General features: G+C 44.9%; 1 protein-coding gene across 1 annotated transcript in view; it reads left to right on the top strand.

Moving 5' to 3' along the window:
- The window catches only part of LOC309555579 (GTP-binding protein Rheb-like), a gene marked incomplete at its 3' end in the record, with an annotated part of 41,968 nt that extends 40,587 nt beyond the window's left edge, over nucleotides 1–1,381 (top strand). Inside the window, exon 7 of the mRNA XM_082257638.1 lies at nucleotides 1,138–1,381. Coding sequence (XP_082113764.1) covers nucleotides 1,138–1,381 — 244 coding nt within the window. The remainder of the gene's footprint in view (nucleotides 1–1,137) is intronic.
- Nucleotides 1,382–20,236: the final 18,855 nt, after the last annotated feature.

Consider the following 20,236-nt stretch of genomic DNA (forward strand, 5'->3'; position numbering starts at 1 on the left):
GAAAATCTCCTCAGTTGCCGCTCCATAGTCCCCGTCACGTGGGTCACAATAACTTCAGATGCCAGCAATATAGGTTGGGGCACCCATGTCTATCAGAAATGGCGCAGGGCACGTGGGTCTCCCCTCCCAATGTGATAGTCTCCAACATCCTGGAGCTTTGGTCAGCTTTCCAGGTGCTACAGGCCTTCAGTCATCTAACGCGGGGTTGTTCAGTGATGCTCAGATTGGACTCCTACGTGAGGAGACGCTGGAACTCGCAGCTTGTCCCCGATACGAGAGGTGGAGCCAATAATGACCTGGGCGCAAAAGAACCTGTCCAACTTATCAGAAACCTATGTCTCCGGAGTCCAGAATGTGCAGGCAGACTTTCTCTCTCGAGCCTGGCTGGTCAACAAGTGGGCTCTACACAGGGGAGTCTTCGAGTGGGTCCTGTCCCTGAGGATCTCCCCAGAGTTCGACCTTTTTGTGTCCCCATGCAACAACAAACTAGCAAAGTATTACAAAGTTTTGCAGAGCCTATGCCTTCTCTCTGATTCCGGTTGTTCCTCAATTCCTGCCGTGGCGATAATCACGTACTGGCCCAACAGGCCCAGGTTTCCCCTATTGATGCTGCTCAGTTACTGAGATCTGATTCCTCTTCCTCCCAGACTGGACCTGCTGTCTCAGGGCACTACCCTACATCCATGCCCGGCTCATCTGCACCTGAAGGTTTGGTACTTGGTTCTTGAACGGGGAAGGCTGGAGGCTCTAGGTTGCCCCAAAGAGGTCATCCCTACACTCTTGGATTCCAGAAGTAAGAGCACTAATAGAGTCTATGAGAGGATATGTTCTAAGTTCACAGACCATTTGTCCACCAGAGTCAGTCTATTGGTTGCACCTGCAGTCCAAGATATCCCGGGCTTCCTACAGTCAGGCCTGGACCTGTCCCTGTGGGTTAGCTCGCTCTGGGTGCAGGTATCCGCTATTTCAGCTTTCATGGGAGTGTTTTGGGCCAGGCATGTGCTAGTCCATCAGTTCTTTAAGAGGGCAGTGAGACTCAGGCCCCAGAGAAAACTGAGATTCCCCGAATGGGATCTCCCACTGGTCCTCAATTTTCTTCTTGTTGCTCGGAATTGGACAAGCTGCTCTTGATTAAAGACAGTACAGTAAAACAGTTCTCCTGGTGGCTATCACATCAGCAAAGAGGATTTCTGAGATTCACGCTCTGGGCTTGAAAGAGCCTTTTCCAAGTTTCTTCCCAGACAGAGAGGTCCTAATTCCTATGCTTGAGTCAAATCCCAAGATTACCCCTGTTTTTCATGAGAACCAGGAGATTGTTCTTTCTACCTTCAGATCAAGTGAGAATTCCGTCGTCCATCCACTTGATGTGGGCAGTGTTTAGAAGGCACAACGCCCTTTCGACAGTCTAAGTACCTATTTGTTCTCTTCTTTGGGAGAAACAGGGGTGCATGCTTCGTCAAGATCAATTGCTGCGTGGATCAGAGGTGTAACTAGAAACTTCAGGGCTTCCCTTCAAAGCTGGGGCCCTTTACTCTCGTTGCGGGGCCCTTTATTATGGTCCCGCAGCGGGACCCTTTCACAAGATCTGCAGTGGGCCCCCTTCCTGCCATCTTGGGGCCTCCCCACGGTGGTGGAATGCCAGGGCCAGGTCGCAAGTGTGACCTTTGCGATCCTGGAAGTTCAACCACTGGTGTCAGTAGTTTTTATTTTTTGGTATTTTAATTGCATTATTTTTTTATCATGTTATTTTATTTTACAATGTCACTGACTATGACTCTGTCCATTCAGAAAAGGAAGGAGCTGGTAAATCACATATTTCACATAAATCACATATTTACCGAACCCCTTCCTGGTTCTCTATTGTGACACATCCCCTGCAGCAGCTGAAAGGATAGGGGAGGGAGCACAGTGCTGGGGGGGGGGGACTAGAGGAGCACACAGGGGCCTAGAGACAGCAGAACACAAGTGAACTGGATAGGAGGAGTGGCGGGGACAGCATACAGAGGAACCAATCTGCAGCTACAGGAGGAAAAAGGAGGACAGTGATTTCTCTACATGCTGCCCCCGCCGCCCCTCCTATTCATGTGTACAGGGGAGCCGCACAGGCCCCCTGGAGCATGGGGCCCAGTTGCAATTGCAACCCCTGTAGTTACGCCCCCGGATTGTGCAGGCCATCCAGTGGGCCTATAAAGTGAAGGGCTCGGTGCCTCCAAAAGCGGTGACAGCGTACTCGACCTAAAGTGTCTCAATATCTTGGGCAGTCTCAAGGCATGTTGCCCCTGAAGTAATCTGCAAGACAGCCCCCTGGTCTTCTATAAACACTTTCTGGACTCTATCTTCTGTTAACTTTGGTGTACAAGTCCTGTTGGTTGACAGTGTCAATTAAAACTTCTTGTTCAGCATCTGCCCACCCGATTATGTAGGGCGAATTATTGCTCAAACGTATACTGCCATGGAGTCTGTCAGGAAAACAGAAAAATGTCTATCAAATACATACTGTAATTTTCCTTTCCTGATGGACTCCATGGCAGCAAGAGTCCCCTCCCAGTTCCTGAGTAGGCTAGTTACAGAACAAGCGTGCTGAATGGGAGCAAAGATTGATGGGAGTGGGGTCCTATAGGGTAGGAGTGAAGGCGGGGCTAAACCCAAATGAATGCTGCCATGGAGGCCATCAGGAAAGGAAAATTATGGTAAATATTTGATAGACAAGTTTCCGCTTTACACAGCTAAAATAAAGAAAAAGGGCATTTTGTTTAGTTTTTTTTTTTGTTTTGTTTTGTTTTATAGTCTAAGGATTGTGAAAAAAAATCCATTGTCAATATCACAAGAAGAATGCCCTGTCTGTCCTTAAAAAAAAAACAATATATGTTATACCTTCCTTATTATCTTAAAGTGGAACTTCACCCATAACAACAAAAACAACGTTCTTTAGCAAGGAACAAGCATTCCACATTCCGCAACAATCATGCTACCAAAATTTGTGTGTGCTGTAAATTGTCTCAGCATTGCGCATGCTTTTTCTTGCTGGAGGCTGCTATTTTGTTGAAGCCCAGAGTGCCAGAACAGCAGTAAATAATAAAGCAGAACTAAACCCATTGATTTATAGGGTTCGAAAAACAGTTACATTTGTGGAATGCTGGGATTGCTAAGTGTCACATTTGCTTGTGTCCTCAACCATCCAACCATCTGTCAAACCATCAAATGGCTGGTGTCATAACTGATCACATGTGCAATACCATGGCAGTTGCAGATCAAACAGAGGCAGCTTCATTGGCTGTAAAGGATAGGAGGATTTATTTCCACTTTAAGGCTGTCAGCAGATTGGCCTCTACAAACTCGGCAGTGCCTAAAAGTGCTGAAAAAGGGAGAGTAACTGAGCATGTGCAGAGCAGGGTGAGACAGTGTATTACTGGATTTTAAATCTTATAGGCATTTATTTTTAATGTTTTACATAGCTATACCTGCAAAAGGGGCCAGTCTAAAGTGATCTAGCTAGATCTTTTTTTCTGACTAAAGTTCCACTTTAATCACTTGCTGACCAGCTGCCGTAGTTCTGTTGCAGTAGGTCGGCTCTGTGTCCGCCGGGCACCCGCAATCGTTCCCATGGAGACAGAACGCCGGTCTGTCTATGAAAACACGGCAAACCACTGGTCCCCCCAGAAGTGTCAGGTTTCCGATCTGTCCATCGCCATGTCGCAGTCCCGCTAAAAAAAGCTGATCGCCACCATTACTAGTAATAAATAAATAAAAATTACATAAATCTGAATTTTACCAAAAACATTTAGCAGAATACACATTGGCCTAAATTGATGAAAAAAACAGAACATTTATATCAAATACTTACCGTAATTTTCCTTTCCTGATGGACTCCATGGCAGCATACGTATAGGGTTTAGTCCCGCCTCCAAACCTACCCTATAGGACATCCACTCCCATAAATCTTTGCACCTGTTCAGCACACGTGTTCTGTAACTATTCTCCTTAGAAACTGGGAGGGAACTCCTGCTGCCATGGAGTTAATCAGGAAAGGAAAATTACGGTAAGTATTTGATATAAATTTTCAGTTTTCCTGACAGACTCCATGGCAGCATACGTATTGGGAAATAACTCGCCGTACACAAACAGGGCGGGCAGGTGCTGAACAAAAGTTTAATTAACTCTGTCAACTGACAGGACTTGTAAACCAAAATTAACAGAAGAAAGAGCCGCCGGCTCAACACAATAATGAGACAAAAAGTTATTTATGGAAGACAGGCGCGGGCTGGGCCGGGGGGCAAGGTGGCAATTTCCCCCTGGGCCGATCTGATCCCCCTCAGAAAAGGCCGCTCAGTATTGTGTCAGCCGGTACTCGATTGAAAATGGGAGGCGCGCCGCTCAGGCACTTACACAGTCACACCGCACGCAGCGCTGACACTGTCTGTCACTTCCTGGAAGTTCCGGCGACTGCCCTGCCCTGGAGACCTGGTTGCTAGATCACCGCTTAGCGTCTAGCAACCAGTGACGTCACGGTCTCCAGAGCAGAGAGGAGGACCCATGCAAAGCGCCGCGGTCAGCCGTCCTCCGCGCCGATTACTGGCCCCAGCCGCTCGGCTCCGCCCACCTCCGGCTCCTCCCTCCATCCATCAACGTGGGGCCGATGCAGAAGAGAGGGGCCTGGTAAACTTACGGCGGCAAATCGTTAATCCAGATTTAAAGTGAAGTTACCTGGCTGCTGCGGTGTTGTCTGTGAGGACGTGGTCGGGACTAGGAGAAGAATTTCCAGTGAGTGACAAAAAAAAAAAAAAGTGTCATGATGTGATGTGTGGACATCATGTGGAGCATTTTTTCCCTGTACTTACCCCCTGGCACTGTATACAGCCTGTATATTGATGTCTAGCTGTTCCTGGCACTATATACCTGTCTCATACCTGTATTATACAGGTATGAGACAAGTATTTAGAGCCAGGAGCAGCTATACATCAATATACATGCTGTATACAGGCCAGTTAAAGAGGTTGTAAACCCTTTTTTTTTTTTTTTTTTGACCTTGCAAGAGAAAGACATAATGAGCTAGTATGCATCGCATACTAACTCATTATGAAATACTTACCTTAGAACGAGCCCCCGCCGTGCCGCCCGCTTAGCTGGATGATGGGCGACATATCCAGTCGCCCGTCTTCCGGGATCGCGGCATCCGGCCATCTGATTGGCCGGAGCCGCGGTGACGTCGCGCGGGAGCCGACAGTCACGGCACCGGACTCTGAAGGAATGGCACCAGCGACCGTTCCTTCAGAGCGCATGCCCCAGTGACGTCACTGGCTGCATGTAAGGTAAATATCTCCTAAACGGTGCAGGTTTAGGAGATATAGTACCTATAGGTAAGCCTTATCATAGGCTTACCTATAGGTAAAAGTGTCCGAGGAGGGTTTACTTCCTCTTTAAAGAGGAAGTAAAGTCCCCCAAAAAACCGAGAAAAAAAAAGCCCTGTAAAGAGAAAGGCATAATGAGCTAGTATGCAATCAGTCGACTTTCTTGTGATAACAACCAGTGTGGCTAAGCAGCTGCTTGGCTGTTATCACAAGCAGCGGAAGGGGATGTCATACCATCACTTCCGGTCACTGGAGACCTAAAGGCGAAAGATTTAAAAAAAACAAAATGGCAGTATTCAAAGCAACCAAACTTTGCTTTTGAGTGCTTTAAAATGCAGTGGAGGGATTTGAGGTCTTATAGACCCCCGATCCATCCATAAAGAGTACCTGTCACTGCCTATTACTGTCACCAAGGGATGTTTGCATTCCTTGTGACAGCAATAAAAGTGATCAATAATTTTTTTTTAACTACTTCCGGTCCGCGCTATAGCCGAAAGACGGCTGCAGCGCGGGCTCTAATTTCAGGGAGGCCATCTTTAAACGGCCTCCCAGTGACAGGCTCCCCGCGCGCTCCCGCGAGCGCGCATCGGGGAAAATCTGTGTCCGCCGTGTCACTTGGACACAGCCAATCACAGATCGTGGTAAATGGCCAATCACAGCGGCCATTTACCACGTGATCGGCCCATGCAATGAGCGATGATCTCATATGTAAACATATGAGATCATCTCTCATCGCCAGCGCTCCTTCCTCACACAGAGACTGCGTGTGAGGAAGGAGCAGAGCCGATCAGCCGCCGGGGACACAGAAGAATGTAATCAGGGCACTGATCACCAGTGCCCTGATTACAACAGAGGTAAATAAAATACAATGTGCCCACCATCAGTGCCCACAGTGCCCTCCATCAGTGCCCCCCATCAGTGCCCACAATCAGTGCCCATAGTGCTGCCAGTCAGTACCCATCAGTGCCTGCCATCAGTGCCACCCATCAGCGTCCAGCAGTGCCGCCTCTCAGTGCCGCCTCTCAGTGCCCAGCAGTGCCATCCAATAAGTGCTCATAAGTGCCGCCTATCAGTGCTCATCAGTGCGGCATATTAGTACCTCCTCATCAGTGCCACCTCATCAGTGCCCATAAGTGCCACCTCATCAGTGCCCATAAGTGCAGCCTATCAGTGCCCATCAGTGCCGCCTCATCAGCGCACTTCATTGAAGGAGAAAAAAAAGTTTTTTCAAAATTTTCTGTATTTTTTCTTTTTTTTTTTTGTAAGAAATAAAAAACCCAGAGATAATTAAATACCACCAAAAGAAAGCTCTATTTGTGTGAAAAAAAATGATAAAAATTTCATATGGGTACAGTGCAGCATGACCGCGCAATTGTCATTCAAAGCGTGAGAGCGCTGAAAGCTAAAAATTGGCCTGGGCAGGAAGGGGGTGAAAATGCCGGTAGGCAAGTAATAAAATGTACAGTGTAAAAATTAAAAAAATACAGTAACATAAATAAGAAAAAAATACATTTAAAGTGCTCCATCCCTCCGTGCTTTCACGCATAAGTGAACACATACCTATGTCACACCTGCAAATATAAACAATGTTCAAACTACACATTTGAGGTATCGCCACCATCATTAGAGCGAGAGCAATAAATCCAGCACCAGACCTCTAAAAAGGTAACCATTACAAATGTTTAAAGCTTCACTATGGAGATTTTTAAGTACTGTAGTTTTTTGCCATTCCACGAGTTCATGTAATTTTAAAGTATGACATGTTGGGTATCTATTTACTCAGCATAACATCATCTTTCACAATATACAAAAAATTGGGCTAACTTTACTGTTTAGATTTTTTTTAATTCATGAAAGTGTATTTCTTCCAAAACAATTGCATTTGAAAGACCGCTGCGCAAATACAGTGTGACAAAAAAAAACAGCAACAACCACCATTTTATTCTCAAGGGTCTATGCTAATATATATATAATTGGGAGCTCTAAGTAATTTTCTAGCAAATAATACTGATTTTAAAGCGTAAGCAACAAGTGTCAGAAAAAGGCTCAAGCATGAAGGGGTAAAGGGACACCATAGTTAGTCACTGAAACAACTTTGCGTGGTTAAATTTCAATTTACAGAGCAGGACATAGAAACTTCTAAAGAAAGTAACATCTGATTGAAAATGAAACCATTTTTTTCATGCAGGCTGTGTCAGTCACAGTCAGGGGAAGTGTGGCTAGGGCTGCATGGACAGAAACAAAGTGATTTAGCGCCTAAATGGCAAATGAGCAGTGAGACTTCAGAGGCATGATCTGTAAATCCAAACTGCTTTACTAAGCTAAAGTTGTTTTGGTGATATCCAAATAACTGTATCCCTTTAATCATCTGTTCAACATGTATATTTATGAAAAATTCACATCTAATTCTCTATAAAAGAACTTTGCTCTTTGTGTGTATTTCCCGTTAATGTAAAAGTCACAATTAAGCAGCACTTTGTATTAAGCAGCACTTTGCATATTCTTGTTACTGTATTATAATACATGGCATTGGATACAATCCTGCATTATATTATCATTATGATATTGTTGTGTTTAGGCAAGATCAGGAAGTAATTGGTGAGAGGGTGGTGGATGCACGCTTCCTGCAGAAGTTGTAGAGGGTAATACAGTGAAGCAGTTAAATCATGCATGGGGGTAGACATAGGGCTATTCTAGATATAAGATGAGGCCAGGGGCTAATAGAAGTATGCTATTTTTTTTAGGCAGAATTTGGGCAATCTAGATGGGCCCAATGGTTCTTATCTGCCGACACATTCCATGTTTCTATGTTACTGGTATTTTGTGGCCCACTGTTTCAGGCAGATTCTTCATTCTACACATACGTTTTGCACCTAAAGTGAGCAGAGTCCTACATTAGATATGTGTTTTACTTTGGTTTTTATCCCTATATTATCATGTGATTAGTGAAGTTTTGGATTGCAGAATTAGTAAAAGTTTGCTGGTTTTATGTAGCTCATTGTCATGTTTTGGTATTTCATACATTTTACAGTTGTTTTCATATTGATAAATATGGAGAGGAGTAAAATAAAATCTAAAGAGAAGGGTGGTGCTCAGAAAACACGAGAAAAACGGTCGAAAGAACTTGAGTTAGCAGGAAGGGATCCTAAGCAGATGAAACTATCTTTTTTGGTGGTATGTAAAAAGTTCAAAAGTTAAGGCTGGTTCTTACATTTTATGGTGCAGAAGTGTATATTCACTCTGATAACAAGAGTGACTATACCTAGTCTGTTTGCATGTGCATGATGAGTTTTACATTTAAGATTCAAGATGGATTATCAAGGAGTGTGCACACTTGACTTTCCATGATCACAGTTTTATTTTTTATATATATTTTTACCTATTTGAAATCACATAAAATCTTACATGTAAGGTAAGTATTGATTATCTCATTTGTTTGCATGAGTTTTTTTTTTTTCTTTTATTGTGTTACCATGCATGGAGTTCCCGGAGTTTCTTGGTTACATGTAGAGCAGCATTTCTCAACCTTTTCAACACAGAGGAACCCATGAATAAATTTCTGGTCTCAGGGAACCCCTGCTAAAAATTAAAAATATACAACTCATATTAGTGTGACAGTCAGTGGGAAGAATGCTCCTTACACTTGTCATCATTGGGAAGAATTACCCCCCTTACAGAGAGCTAAAAGTAACAATGGTGTCATTGGAAACTTATCTGAGAGGCAGAAATTGCCCATTGCTCAAGGAACTAGCAGCCTCAGAAGGAAACCTGGTTGAGAAACCCTGATCTAGATCTTTTTGGGAAGTTTAAAGTAGGTTGACAAAATAAAATTCGTTTTAGGCTGATGGTATACATGAAAGAACTCCTGTTGATGAGGTTTCTGCTGGACCAAGTCATTCTTTAAGCATGCCAGTTGTATCTGGTGAAGAGGATGTGAGTGAACAAGCAGAAATGCAGGTGGACGAGGAAGAGCTGGTGTCAGAATATAGAGAGCAAGCACATATGAATGATCCAGATGTTTTTGAAGACCTTCCTGAATTAGAATGTATCGCACCAGAAGACATATCAGAGAGTGTGATGAGTGATCCATTAGAAATACTTTTTTGTCTTCCTCCTGCATGTTCCATAGGAGAAAAAATACATTTTGTTGAAAAACACCCTTTTCAGCCAACCAGGACTGAATGCGAAGATCTTCCTTTTCAAGAAGCGGACTTTTATTACCGCAAAAAGCCTAATGGGGATCGTATTAAGCGTTCATGGCTAAGTTGTAAGATGAAGAATCGGAAGTTAGAAGCATTTTTTTGCAGCATATGCATTGCCTTTTCTGATTCCTCTTCCTCGTTCACTAGTGGTTGTACTAATTTTCGGCATTGCTATCAGGCAGCAAATAAGCATGAATCTTCTAAAAGCCATTGTGATGCTGTTAGTGCTTATTTCACCGTGAAAAAGAATAGAAGCATTGACACATTAATAAATCAAGCTCATGCTTCCAGAAGAAAAAAGGAGATACTTCAAAATATTGAGGTATTAAACCGTATATTTGATATTGTAAAACTGCTTGGAAAACAGGGTTTGCCATTTCGTGCCCATGGCACTAATGAATCACTGTACAATTTAAATAACAGTGAAATAAACCATGGGAACTTTCTGGAAATTGTCCTACTTTTATCACAGTATGATGTTCCTCTTAAAAATCACCTTGATAAAAGTATTCAGGACAGTGAAAAAAGAAAACAGCGATTGAAAGACAGAAAAACATCAGGAAAACCGACAACTGGACGGGGATCTCTTGTAACATTTTTGTCCAGTAAGACAGTAAAGAAAGTATTTGCAGCAATAGTTCGATGCATGAAAACCTTAATTGTGTCTGAAATCGGAGAAAAACGTTTCAGTATACAGGTTGACTCCACACAGGATGTTGGAATTGTAGATCAAGCAACTGTGGTTGTGAGATATGTGAAAGATGAAGAGATTAAGGAACGGCTTGTGGCGATTCTCCCTGTTAAAGATGCTACAGGAAAAGGATTTCATGAACTTCTAGTGTCCTGTTTTGATGTACTTGGATTAGATTTCCAAAAAATTGCTGGTGAATCATTTGATGGTGCAGCAAATATGAGGAGTGAGTATGTGGGACTACGTGCACAGATTGCGAAGGTAGTGCCAGATGCGGTCTATATTTGGTGCTATAGTCATATCCTTAACCTGTGTGTCTCAGATTGCTGTCAAGTATTGGAAGCAAAAAATCTTTTTGGTCTCCTAAATCGTTTGGCAACCTTTATTGGAGACTCCCACAAGAGAATGAATATCTGGAAAGATCAACTGGATAAAAGATATGGACAAGAAAAACTTTTAAAATTGCAAAAACTTGGAGAGACAAGATGGTGGGCAAAAGAAAAGGCCCTGAACTGGATTTTTGGCGAGAAACATTCTCTTTATTTGGACACCCTTGAAGTTTTATATGTAATTTCCCAGAGCAACTTGTTTGAATCAAAAACCACTTCTGAAGCCTCATCCCTTTTTCAAAATCTTTGTCAGTTTAAGACTATCTTAACAGCAAACATATTTTTGCAGGTTTTTGATGTTATAGGGCCAGTTTCGAAATATCTACAAACCAGTGGCCTTGACTTCATGGTAGCATGGCAAATGATTGAAAGTGCAGTTGAACAACTGAAACAAATAGATTTCATCTAAAACAAAAGGCTGAACACTTTGCAATAAAAACAAATGAGTTGATGGATGAAAGTGACATTCTCAGCTCCTTGGAAGTTGAGACTGTGCTTCCAGTTCGAAGAGTGTCACGAAAAAAACGCATGGCTGGAGAATCTTCACATGATGAACGACCTGAAGATGAAATGCAATACTTTCGAGCTAGTGTGTTCAGACCAATTCTGGACCAAATCATACAAAGTTTAATAGAGAGATTTTCAGAAAATAAGCAATTGGTTATGGATTCCCACTTTTTGGATCCTCGCACTTTTCTGACAATTAGGACAGATCCCAAAGTGCTGGATGGAGGGGCACTGGAGAGAATTTCTAAGTTAGCCAGAGTAAACGAATGTTCTCTCAAAACTGAATTAATAAGTTTTGCCAACTTATTTCCCAGTCTTACAGGATGTCTTTCTGAAGATGAGACACAGAAAGTGGAAATAATTCTTGATGATAATGAGGAGGATGAAGATGACAGGATTTCCCCTACCGAAAAACTAGTCGAGGTACAAAAGGAATCGAAGTGTGGTTCTTGCAGGCAGTGCTTTTTTTGCTGTCACAGGTTGTTGCTAAAATACAACCTTTATTCTACAGCTTATGAAAATCTGTCAATCACCTACGAGTACCTGTTGACCCTTTCTTTTACACAAGTGTCATGTGAGAGAGCATTCAGCACGCTGAAAATCATCAAGAACCGACTCTGAGCCACAATGGGACAAGAACTGCTTGATGCCCTAATGCTCATGTCAGTGGAGAGAGATCTTCTGGAACTGGTCCAGTTTCTTGATGTATTGGAAATTATTCGTCAAAGTTCTTCCTTGATGAGGTCTTTGCTAACTGTTTAAACAAATATTTAGTTTACAAGTTTTATACAGATATTTCTTTCTCTGGCTTCTGTATTTTCTGTATCACATATTCTTTAAGTGTATTGTGTTCATACAATACTTTAATTTGTTACAACTGTAGATTTTATTTTTGTTAAACCCCCTTTGTTGCTATTAAAATTTAATTATGATACCACATTGTGTCAAATTTGTCTTGCTATATAACATGAATATCCGTTTTAAAACCAGGTGGGCATGGATGGTGAGTTGATTCGGTGGTTCAACGGGCCACTTGACTGGACTTGCCCCCCAGGCTTAAGGCTGCCAGCCCTCCCCTGATGGAAGACCAGGATGCTGCTCTACAAATCACTTCAGGAGCGACATGGCTGGAGACTGCCCAGGAAGTGGAAACACTCCGAGTTGAATGAGCCATAACCACCACTGGAGGAGTCAAGCCCATAGCCCTGTAAACCCATTGAATAGCTTGGATGTTCAAAGAAGAAATAGACCTTGAGGAAGCCCGTAGTCCCTTGTTCTTCCCACTGAAGGTGATGAACAGATATTCTGACTGCCGAAAGTGAACCTAATGGGCCATATACACTATAAGATTTTCTGAAAACTTTTTCCTTTAGACTTACCAAAACCATATAATATGAGGGCAAACCTTAACACTTTCAATTTGTATGCAATCTGGCAGGCCCTTGCATTACATAGAAAAGGTAAATCTGAAGGAAATCTGACCACAAAAGTTGGATAGTGTGTATCCAGCTATAGCTTCCAGATATTGCTTGAGGCAATTTCCCACATCCAGCGAATGGACAGATATGCCCTCATCCTGCCTAAAGGTAGGCAAAACTATTTCCGAGTTCTCGTGAAAGACAGAGGTAACCTTTGGTCTTGCTTCCAACATAGGGATTAAGACTACCCTGTCTGGAAAAAATGCTAGGAAGGGCTCTTGCGCCCCTAGGGCTCCAATCTCAGAGACTCTCTTTGCAGATGTAATGGTTACCAGGAAAGCGGTCACCAACGTCATCTCCTTGATGGTAAGAGACTCAGCTGTTTTACGGATGCGTTGTGACAGAAAGTCCAGGACTAAAGGGAGATCCCATTTGGGGAATCTTGACTTTTTCTGGGGCCTGAGTCTTACTGCCCCCTTAAAGAATTGTCGTACCAGAGTATGGCTAGCCCAAGAGATGTCAGCAAAAGCTGAAATAGTCGATACCTGGACTCTAAGCGAGCTAACCAAAAGCGGAAGGTCTAGACCAGACTGCAGAAAACTCAACACATCCTGAATTTTGGTGGTGGAATGAGGATTGGACCTAGCAGCCAGATGTGAGGAGAATCTTAACCAGATCCTTTCATACACTCTGTTGGTTGAACTCCGCCTGGCGATCAGAAGTGTAGAAATAGCTTCTTCAGGGCACCCTAAGGCCTGTAACCTTCCCCTCTCAATAACCAAGCCTTTAGATGTAGCCGAGCTGGACAAGGATGAAGTATGGAGCCTTGAGACAGCAGATCTTGCCTGAGGGGCAGCGGGATCGGATCCCGAACACTGAGGAGTGTTAGAAGAGGGAACCAGGGTCTGTTGGGCCAGAATGGTATGATCCGTGAGGGCGTCCATCCCGAGAGCCTGGGGGTCCCTGAACCTCACATAGTACCTCTGCAACTTGCGGTTGCAAGTCAGGATCCACCTGAAGACTTCTTCGTGGAGAAGACCACTCATTGTTGTCCAACTGCACACGAGATACAAAATCAGCTTGGACATTTTGGACTCCTGGAACATATTCTGTCGACAGGTCGGACAAGTTCTTCTGTGCCCAGGTCATGATCGGTTCCATATCTCGCAGCAAGGACCAACTGCGTGTTCCTCCTTGCTTCCTTATGTAAGCAACCGCCAAGGTGTTGTCCAGCCTGAGCATCACCGGAAGCCCTTCTGTTAAGTGGTGGAAAGCTTGCAGAGCTCGAAGAGCTGCCCATAGCTCCAGAACGTTGGAAACTATTCCCCGAGAGGAAAAGTTCCACCTGCCCTGAGCCACCTCTGAGAGGCAATGAGCACCCCATCCTGTGCTGCCGGCGTCTGAGGTCACCACAATCCATGAGGTTGGCATGAGAGAATGGCATCTCAGAAGATGTTCCTGAGGCAACTACTACGGAAGACTTGCCCTCATGGCCGGGGTCAGGAAGATGGACTGATCCAGATGCCAAGTGTCCCACTGTTGAAGGAAGCCTTTCTGGAAGGGTCTCATTCTCCATAATGCCCACTTCACCATGGGAGCCACGGCGACCATGGTCCCGATGATCCTCAAGCATTGACGAGCTCGGAGGTGAGAAGTTGAGAGGGCATGGAGAATTCTGTCCTGGAGCACTGAGACTTTCTCTTCCGGAAGAGACACTGTCGCTCTCGCTGTATTGAACAAGGCCCTGAGATAGACAAGGGACTGGGTGGGAATTAAATGGCTCTTCTCCAAATTCAGCAGCCATCCGAATGTCTGAAGGGTGGACACAACTCTCTGTCTTGAGATAAACAAAGAAAGTTGTCCAAATAATGATGAAGACGGATGCCTCTTGTCCTCAAGACTTTTGAAAGGGTCAGTGGAGATGTGAAAAGCCCGAAGGGGAGACAGGTGAATTGCAGGTGTCAGTGCCCGACAGCAAACCAGAGGTATTTCTGAAAATCCTCTGCAACAGGGACATGAAAATATGTGTCCTTTTAGATCTATGGACACCATCCAGTCTGCTGGTTGGACCGCCTGTTGGATAGATAGAAGTGTCTCCATCTTGAATCTTTCCCTTCTGATATATTGATTTAGAAAAGTCAGATCGATGACGGGTTTCCATGAGCCGTTTTTCTTCTGGACCAGAAAAAGAGAGGAGTAAATTCCCTGGCCGCGCTCAGGTTCTGGCATGGGTATGACAGCCCCTTGAGACACCAGAGACTCTACGTAGGAAAGTATTACCTGGCTCTTCTCTCCAGAGGGTGGCAGGGTGGTAGGAAAAAATCTTGATCTTGGTGCTTCGCTGAAAGCTCACTTGTGCCCGGACGAGACTGTCCTGACAGTCCAGGGGTCCCGGGTTGAGGCCGCCCAGACATGCCGGAAGTGTAGCAACCGAGCCCCCACCCGACATGCCTGAGCGGGCCCAATCCCAAAAGGACTTCGTAGCTTCACGGTCATCAGAAGGAACACTCTTTGAAGGCTTCCGAGAGGAGGATTGTCTTGACCTCCAATTGCGACCAAACTCTCTGCCAGGCCTGTAGGTGCGCGCTTCTCTGGTGTGATCTGGAACACACCTCCTGGGCTGCCCCTTCTTTGGGTTGAGAAGGCGTCGATCCTGAGGGAGAAAACCAGACTTGCCGCCCGTAGCCCGGGTTATAGCATCATCCAGCTTATTCCCAAAAAGGGACGAGCCCTTAAAGGGAATACGGCACCAGACCTGCTTGGATGCTGGATCGGCCACCCAGGGGCAGAGCCAAAGAGCCCGCTTTGCTGTCACTGAGGACAACATAACCCTAGCCAGGAGACGGATCAGGTCAGTAGAAGCCTCCCCCAGAAAAGACGAGGCCATCCTAAGTTCCTGAATTGGAGAACTTCTGGCAACCTCCTCCGATACACTCCGAAAGGACTCAGGCACTAAGTCGGACCATAATTCTTTAGCCTTGTACATTGTGGCCAAGGCCAGTTTACAAGCCATTACTGACCTCAGGTAGATCCTCTTAAGGTCGGAGTCTATCCTTCTATCCAGAGGATCCTTAAAGGAGACTGTGTCCTCTAGCGGGAGGGTCACATGTTTGACCAGCCTCATCACCGCCGCATCCACCAAGGGAGGAGATTCTAGGTGTTTTACTTCCTCTTCCTTGAAAGGATACAGCCTGGACATTTTGGAGAGCATGGAATCTTGGACTCTCCACCTAACTCCATTCCTCCATAATTATCTCCCCCAATTCACCCAGAAAGGGGAAATTAAGACGCTCCTTGCTGAGCTGCTTAAAAAACGTTTTCTGTTTTGGCAGAGTTACAGCCAGATCTTCCCAATTCAGAATCTCTCTGACAGCTTTCACAAGGGAAGGGAGGAGGGCAAGCTCGAATTCCAAGCAGGGGTCCTCTACCTCGGAGTCACTGTCCGAAAGGAATGCTGATGGGTGACTGGGATGAGAGGATACAAATTCTTCCCGAGACTGTACTCTTACAGAGGGAGGACTTGGAGGGATCACCTCGGAGCTTTGAGTCTGACGACTCCTAATTCCGCCAGGGAGTCCTTGACGACCCTCTTCACTAGAGCCTCCAGTCGTTGGTCGGAGCTGTCCCTCTCTCCTGCAGCCTGGGAGAAACATTTGTCACACATGGACTTGCCTTCAGGGACTCGGGCGTCACAACCCCAACAACCCGCTCTGTCTGGGTGTCCCGAGAGGCCGGCTGAGGCAGACGCCTTTCCATGATGCTGGGAGCCCGACGGAGATCTCCGAGCAGATCTTGAAGAAGAGTGCTGGTGATGGGATCTTGAATGACGCTCATTCCTGCGTGAGGAGTGTCAAACATCCGACCTGGGGGGGCTATAAACAAAGGAATAAAGCAGACACAGACAGGGAGCCAGAGACATAAATAACGCCCCAATCCCCCCTCTTTAAGCACCCCAACCCCCCAAGCCCTGAGTACCTGCTAAGGGCGGGCTGACCACAGTAGGGCGGAGAAGCTTCCATTCTGGCGCTGACCTGCAGGGATGAGCCAGACAACAGGATCAGAATGAGGAAGAAGAGGGGGGGAAGGAACTCCCATAACCCTGGGCCCAGTGTACTCACCAGGAACCTGGGTGGGCTTCAGTGTAGAGTGGCAGCAGTGCAGAGTTGCTGCCGTCATCCAGCGGCACGGAAAAACCCTACTGCGCATGCGCCGCACCGCTACTGCGCATGCGTGAACACCAAGCCTCGTTCCCGAGGCGCTCGCGCATGCGCAGTGACCAGAAACCGGCAGTCGGTAAGGAAGTGAACGCTGACCGCCCCTGGAGCACTAGCCACCAGGGATGAAGAGGAAAATAAGGTAGAAGACACATAAACCGAGCCCTGAAAAAAACAAAATAGCTGCCATGGAGTAAATAATAACAAAAAAGTACTCACTGACACCAACGAACCATTAGCCACCAGGGATGGATAGGACACATACATCGGAATAGGCCACCCGCAGCAGCTGGGTTCTCTGGCCAAGGCTGCACGTGGAGAATTAGCCCCACTCCATACTCTGCAACAGCTGGGGCTTATTGGAGAAAAACACTCAATACCAGGTTGGCAGAGTCATCCATCTCCTGGGATCCACCGGGTAGCATACAGGTAATCCGTAGGAGGACAAAAAAGGAACACGTGTGCTGAACAGGTGCAAAGATTTGTAGGAGTGGATGTCCTATAGGGTAGGTTTGGAGGCAGGACTAAACCCGATACGTAAGCTGCCATGGAGTCTGTCAGGAAAAATAGATTTTTTAATTTTTTTTTATTGGGAATGTTTTATAGCAGAAAGTAAAAAATATTGTTTTTTTTTTTTTTTTCAGAATTGTCGCTCTTTTTTTGTTTATAGCGCAAAAATATAAAAACTGCAGAGGTGATCAAATAACACCAAAAGAAAGCTCTGTTTGTGGGAAAAATGGACATCAATTTTATTTGGGTAAAGTGTCGCACAACCACGCAATTGTCAGTTAAAGTAACGCAGTGCCGTATCGCAAAAAATGGAATGGTCAGGAAGGGGGTAAAACCTTCTGGTCCTTAAGTGGTTAAGTAATGACAAAGATATCACTGAACAAACAGGTCCATAGTAGAATTGTAAAAATTGCTCTGGTCCTTAGGGGGCTGAACAGGTTTGGGAGGTGAAGTGGTTAAAATGATCTGTCGCAAAGTGTAAAAACCTGTTTTGGCATCCATGAGCGCTGCATCCTCCGGACTGAAGAGGACATGGACCTTCCTGCTTGTTATCAGCACTCAGTTCAAAACCCAGCATCTCTGATGGTATGGGTGTGCATTAATGCGTAGGGAATGGGCAGGTTACTCATCTGGAAAGGCACCAACCATGCTGAAAGGTATATCCAGGTTTTAGAGCAGCATATGCTCCCATCCAGATGACGTCTTTTTTCAGGAAAGGCTCTGGATGTGTCAGCAGGACAACGCTAAATCACATACTGCATCTAAGACAAGGGCATGGCTTCATAGTAGAAGAGTCTGGGTGCTTACCTGGCCTGCCTGCAATCCAGACCTTTCACCATATGAAATTATTTGATGTTTCTTAAAACAATAAATCTGGCAAAAAAGACCCAGCACTGTTGAGCAGTTAGAATCCAATATCAAGCAATAATGGGACAACATTCCTCTCCCAAAACTCCAGCAACTGGTCTCCTCAGTTCCCAGACATTTACAGTGTTGGTAACCCTTTCCTGCCGATGCCTCTCGGCCCTTTAAGAGGAGGAGGAGGAGCTGGGCATTTGGGTCATGTGACCGTTGTGATTGGCTGTCACAGCTGTCACATGATCGGAAAGCTCCCAATCTCAAGTATGCACTGGGAGCTTTCTGGTCCCCACTGGTAACTGTGCTGGGACAACACTGGGTAACTGCGTCTTAGCACAGAAAAGTGTTTACATATATACGTACCATCGGCAGGAAGAGGTTACAAGAAAAGGGGATGCCACATCATGGTAAACATGACCCATTCCCAACTTTAGGGCTCTTTCACACGGGCGTTCCGTATGTCCGTAAAACACCCCATCCATTTGCGGGTGATATACGGACATAATGCATGTCTATGGGATTGCAGATGACCATCCGCTGACATTCGATTTTCGTCCTTTCAGTTCTGTTCCATTTTTTGGAACGGAACGGAACACTATTTTTGTTCCGTTTACAAAACGGAACGGATACAAAATCGGATGTCAGCAGTGTCATCAGCTGACATCCGCAATGCCCATAGACATACATTATGTCCGTATATCATCCGCAAACGGATGGGATGATATGCGGATATACGGAGCGGATGACACAAGTGTCATCCGTGTCCGTGAAAAAAAAAAAAAAGTGCCGGATCGGATCGCAATACGGTCCGCTCCGTGTGAAAGAGCCCTTATTGAGACGTGTTGCTGCTATTTGTTTTTTACTTAAAATAGTTTTATTGGGGGGAAATGGGGAAATTAGGGTTGTATATCAAACCTATATTCATTCTCTCTCTCTAAACCCATTTTTTTTACTGGTTCCCCCAAAATAGTTACATTCAAAGCATGCTGGGAATAATAACGCATACAGTTGTTTGGGCTCTGAAATGACACGTTATCAAATAGTTGATGTCATATTAAATACAATCATTTCTGTTTGCTTTAGTTGTTTTTAATAATTCTCCTCTAATGAGCTATAGTTTATCTTATATTTAACCACTTTAAGACCGGAAGATTTGACCCCCTTCCTGACCAGGCCCTATTTTGCGATTCAGCACTGCGTTACTTTAACAGACAATTGCGCGGTCATGCGATGCTGTACCCAAAAAAAATTGACGTCCTTTTTCCCACAAATAGAGCTTTCTTTTGGTGGTATTTGATCACCTGTGCGATTTTTATTTTTTGCGCTATAAACAAAAAAAGAGCGACAATTTTTTCACATTCTGCTATATAACTTTCCCAAAAAAAAATTTAAAAATCAAAATTTTTTTACATTTTAGGCCAATTTGTTTTCTGCTACGTATTGTTGGTAAAAAAAAATCGCAATAAGCATATTTTGATTGGTTTGCGCAAAAGTTATCACGTTTACTAACTACGGGAAAGATTTATGTCATTTTTTTATTGTTTTGTTTTTTTTTACTAGTTATGGTGACGATCTGCGATTTTTTGTTGGACTGCAACATTGCGGCAGACAGATCGGACCCCTAACTAACATTTTTGACACTTTTGGGGGGACCAGTGACATTACTACAGTAATCAGTGCTATAAATATGCACTGTTACTGTAATAATGACACTGGAAGGGAAGGGGTTAACCCTGTGGCTGATCAAAGGATTAAATGTATGCCTCATGCTTACTGACGTGGGGGGTCTGTGACACAGACAGAGATCGCAGGTTCACTATGCTGAATCCTGTGATCTCTCCCTGTCTGTCACTGAGAAGATCCACCTGCTTTGTTTACATACTACTAGGAGTCCAGCGACGTAAGTCTACGTCGCTGGACCCAGGGGAGCCGCACTGCCGCAGTAGGATTACTGTCGGCTGTCGGCAAGTGGTTAAAGCTGCAAAAAGAACACAAAACCAAAAATATAATATAGCCGGTTTCAGGGGCATACCAAGGGGTCGGCCAGATTGGCGCCCGCCAGGGGTGCAGGCCGAGGGGAGGACGCAAAAAAATTGTAA

Source organism: Pelophylax lessonae, assembly GCF_965119305.1.
Source record: "Pelophylax lessonae genome assembly, chromosome: 5".
In the NCBI taxonomy this organism is placed as follows: Eukaryota; Metazoa; Chordata; class Amphibia; order Anura; family Ranidae; genus Pelophylax; species Pelophylax lessonae.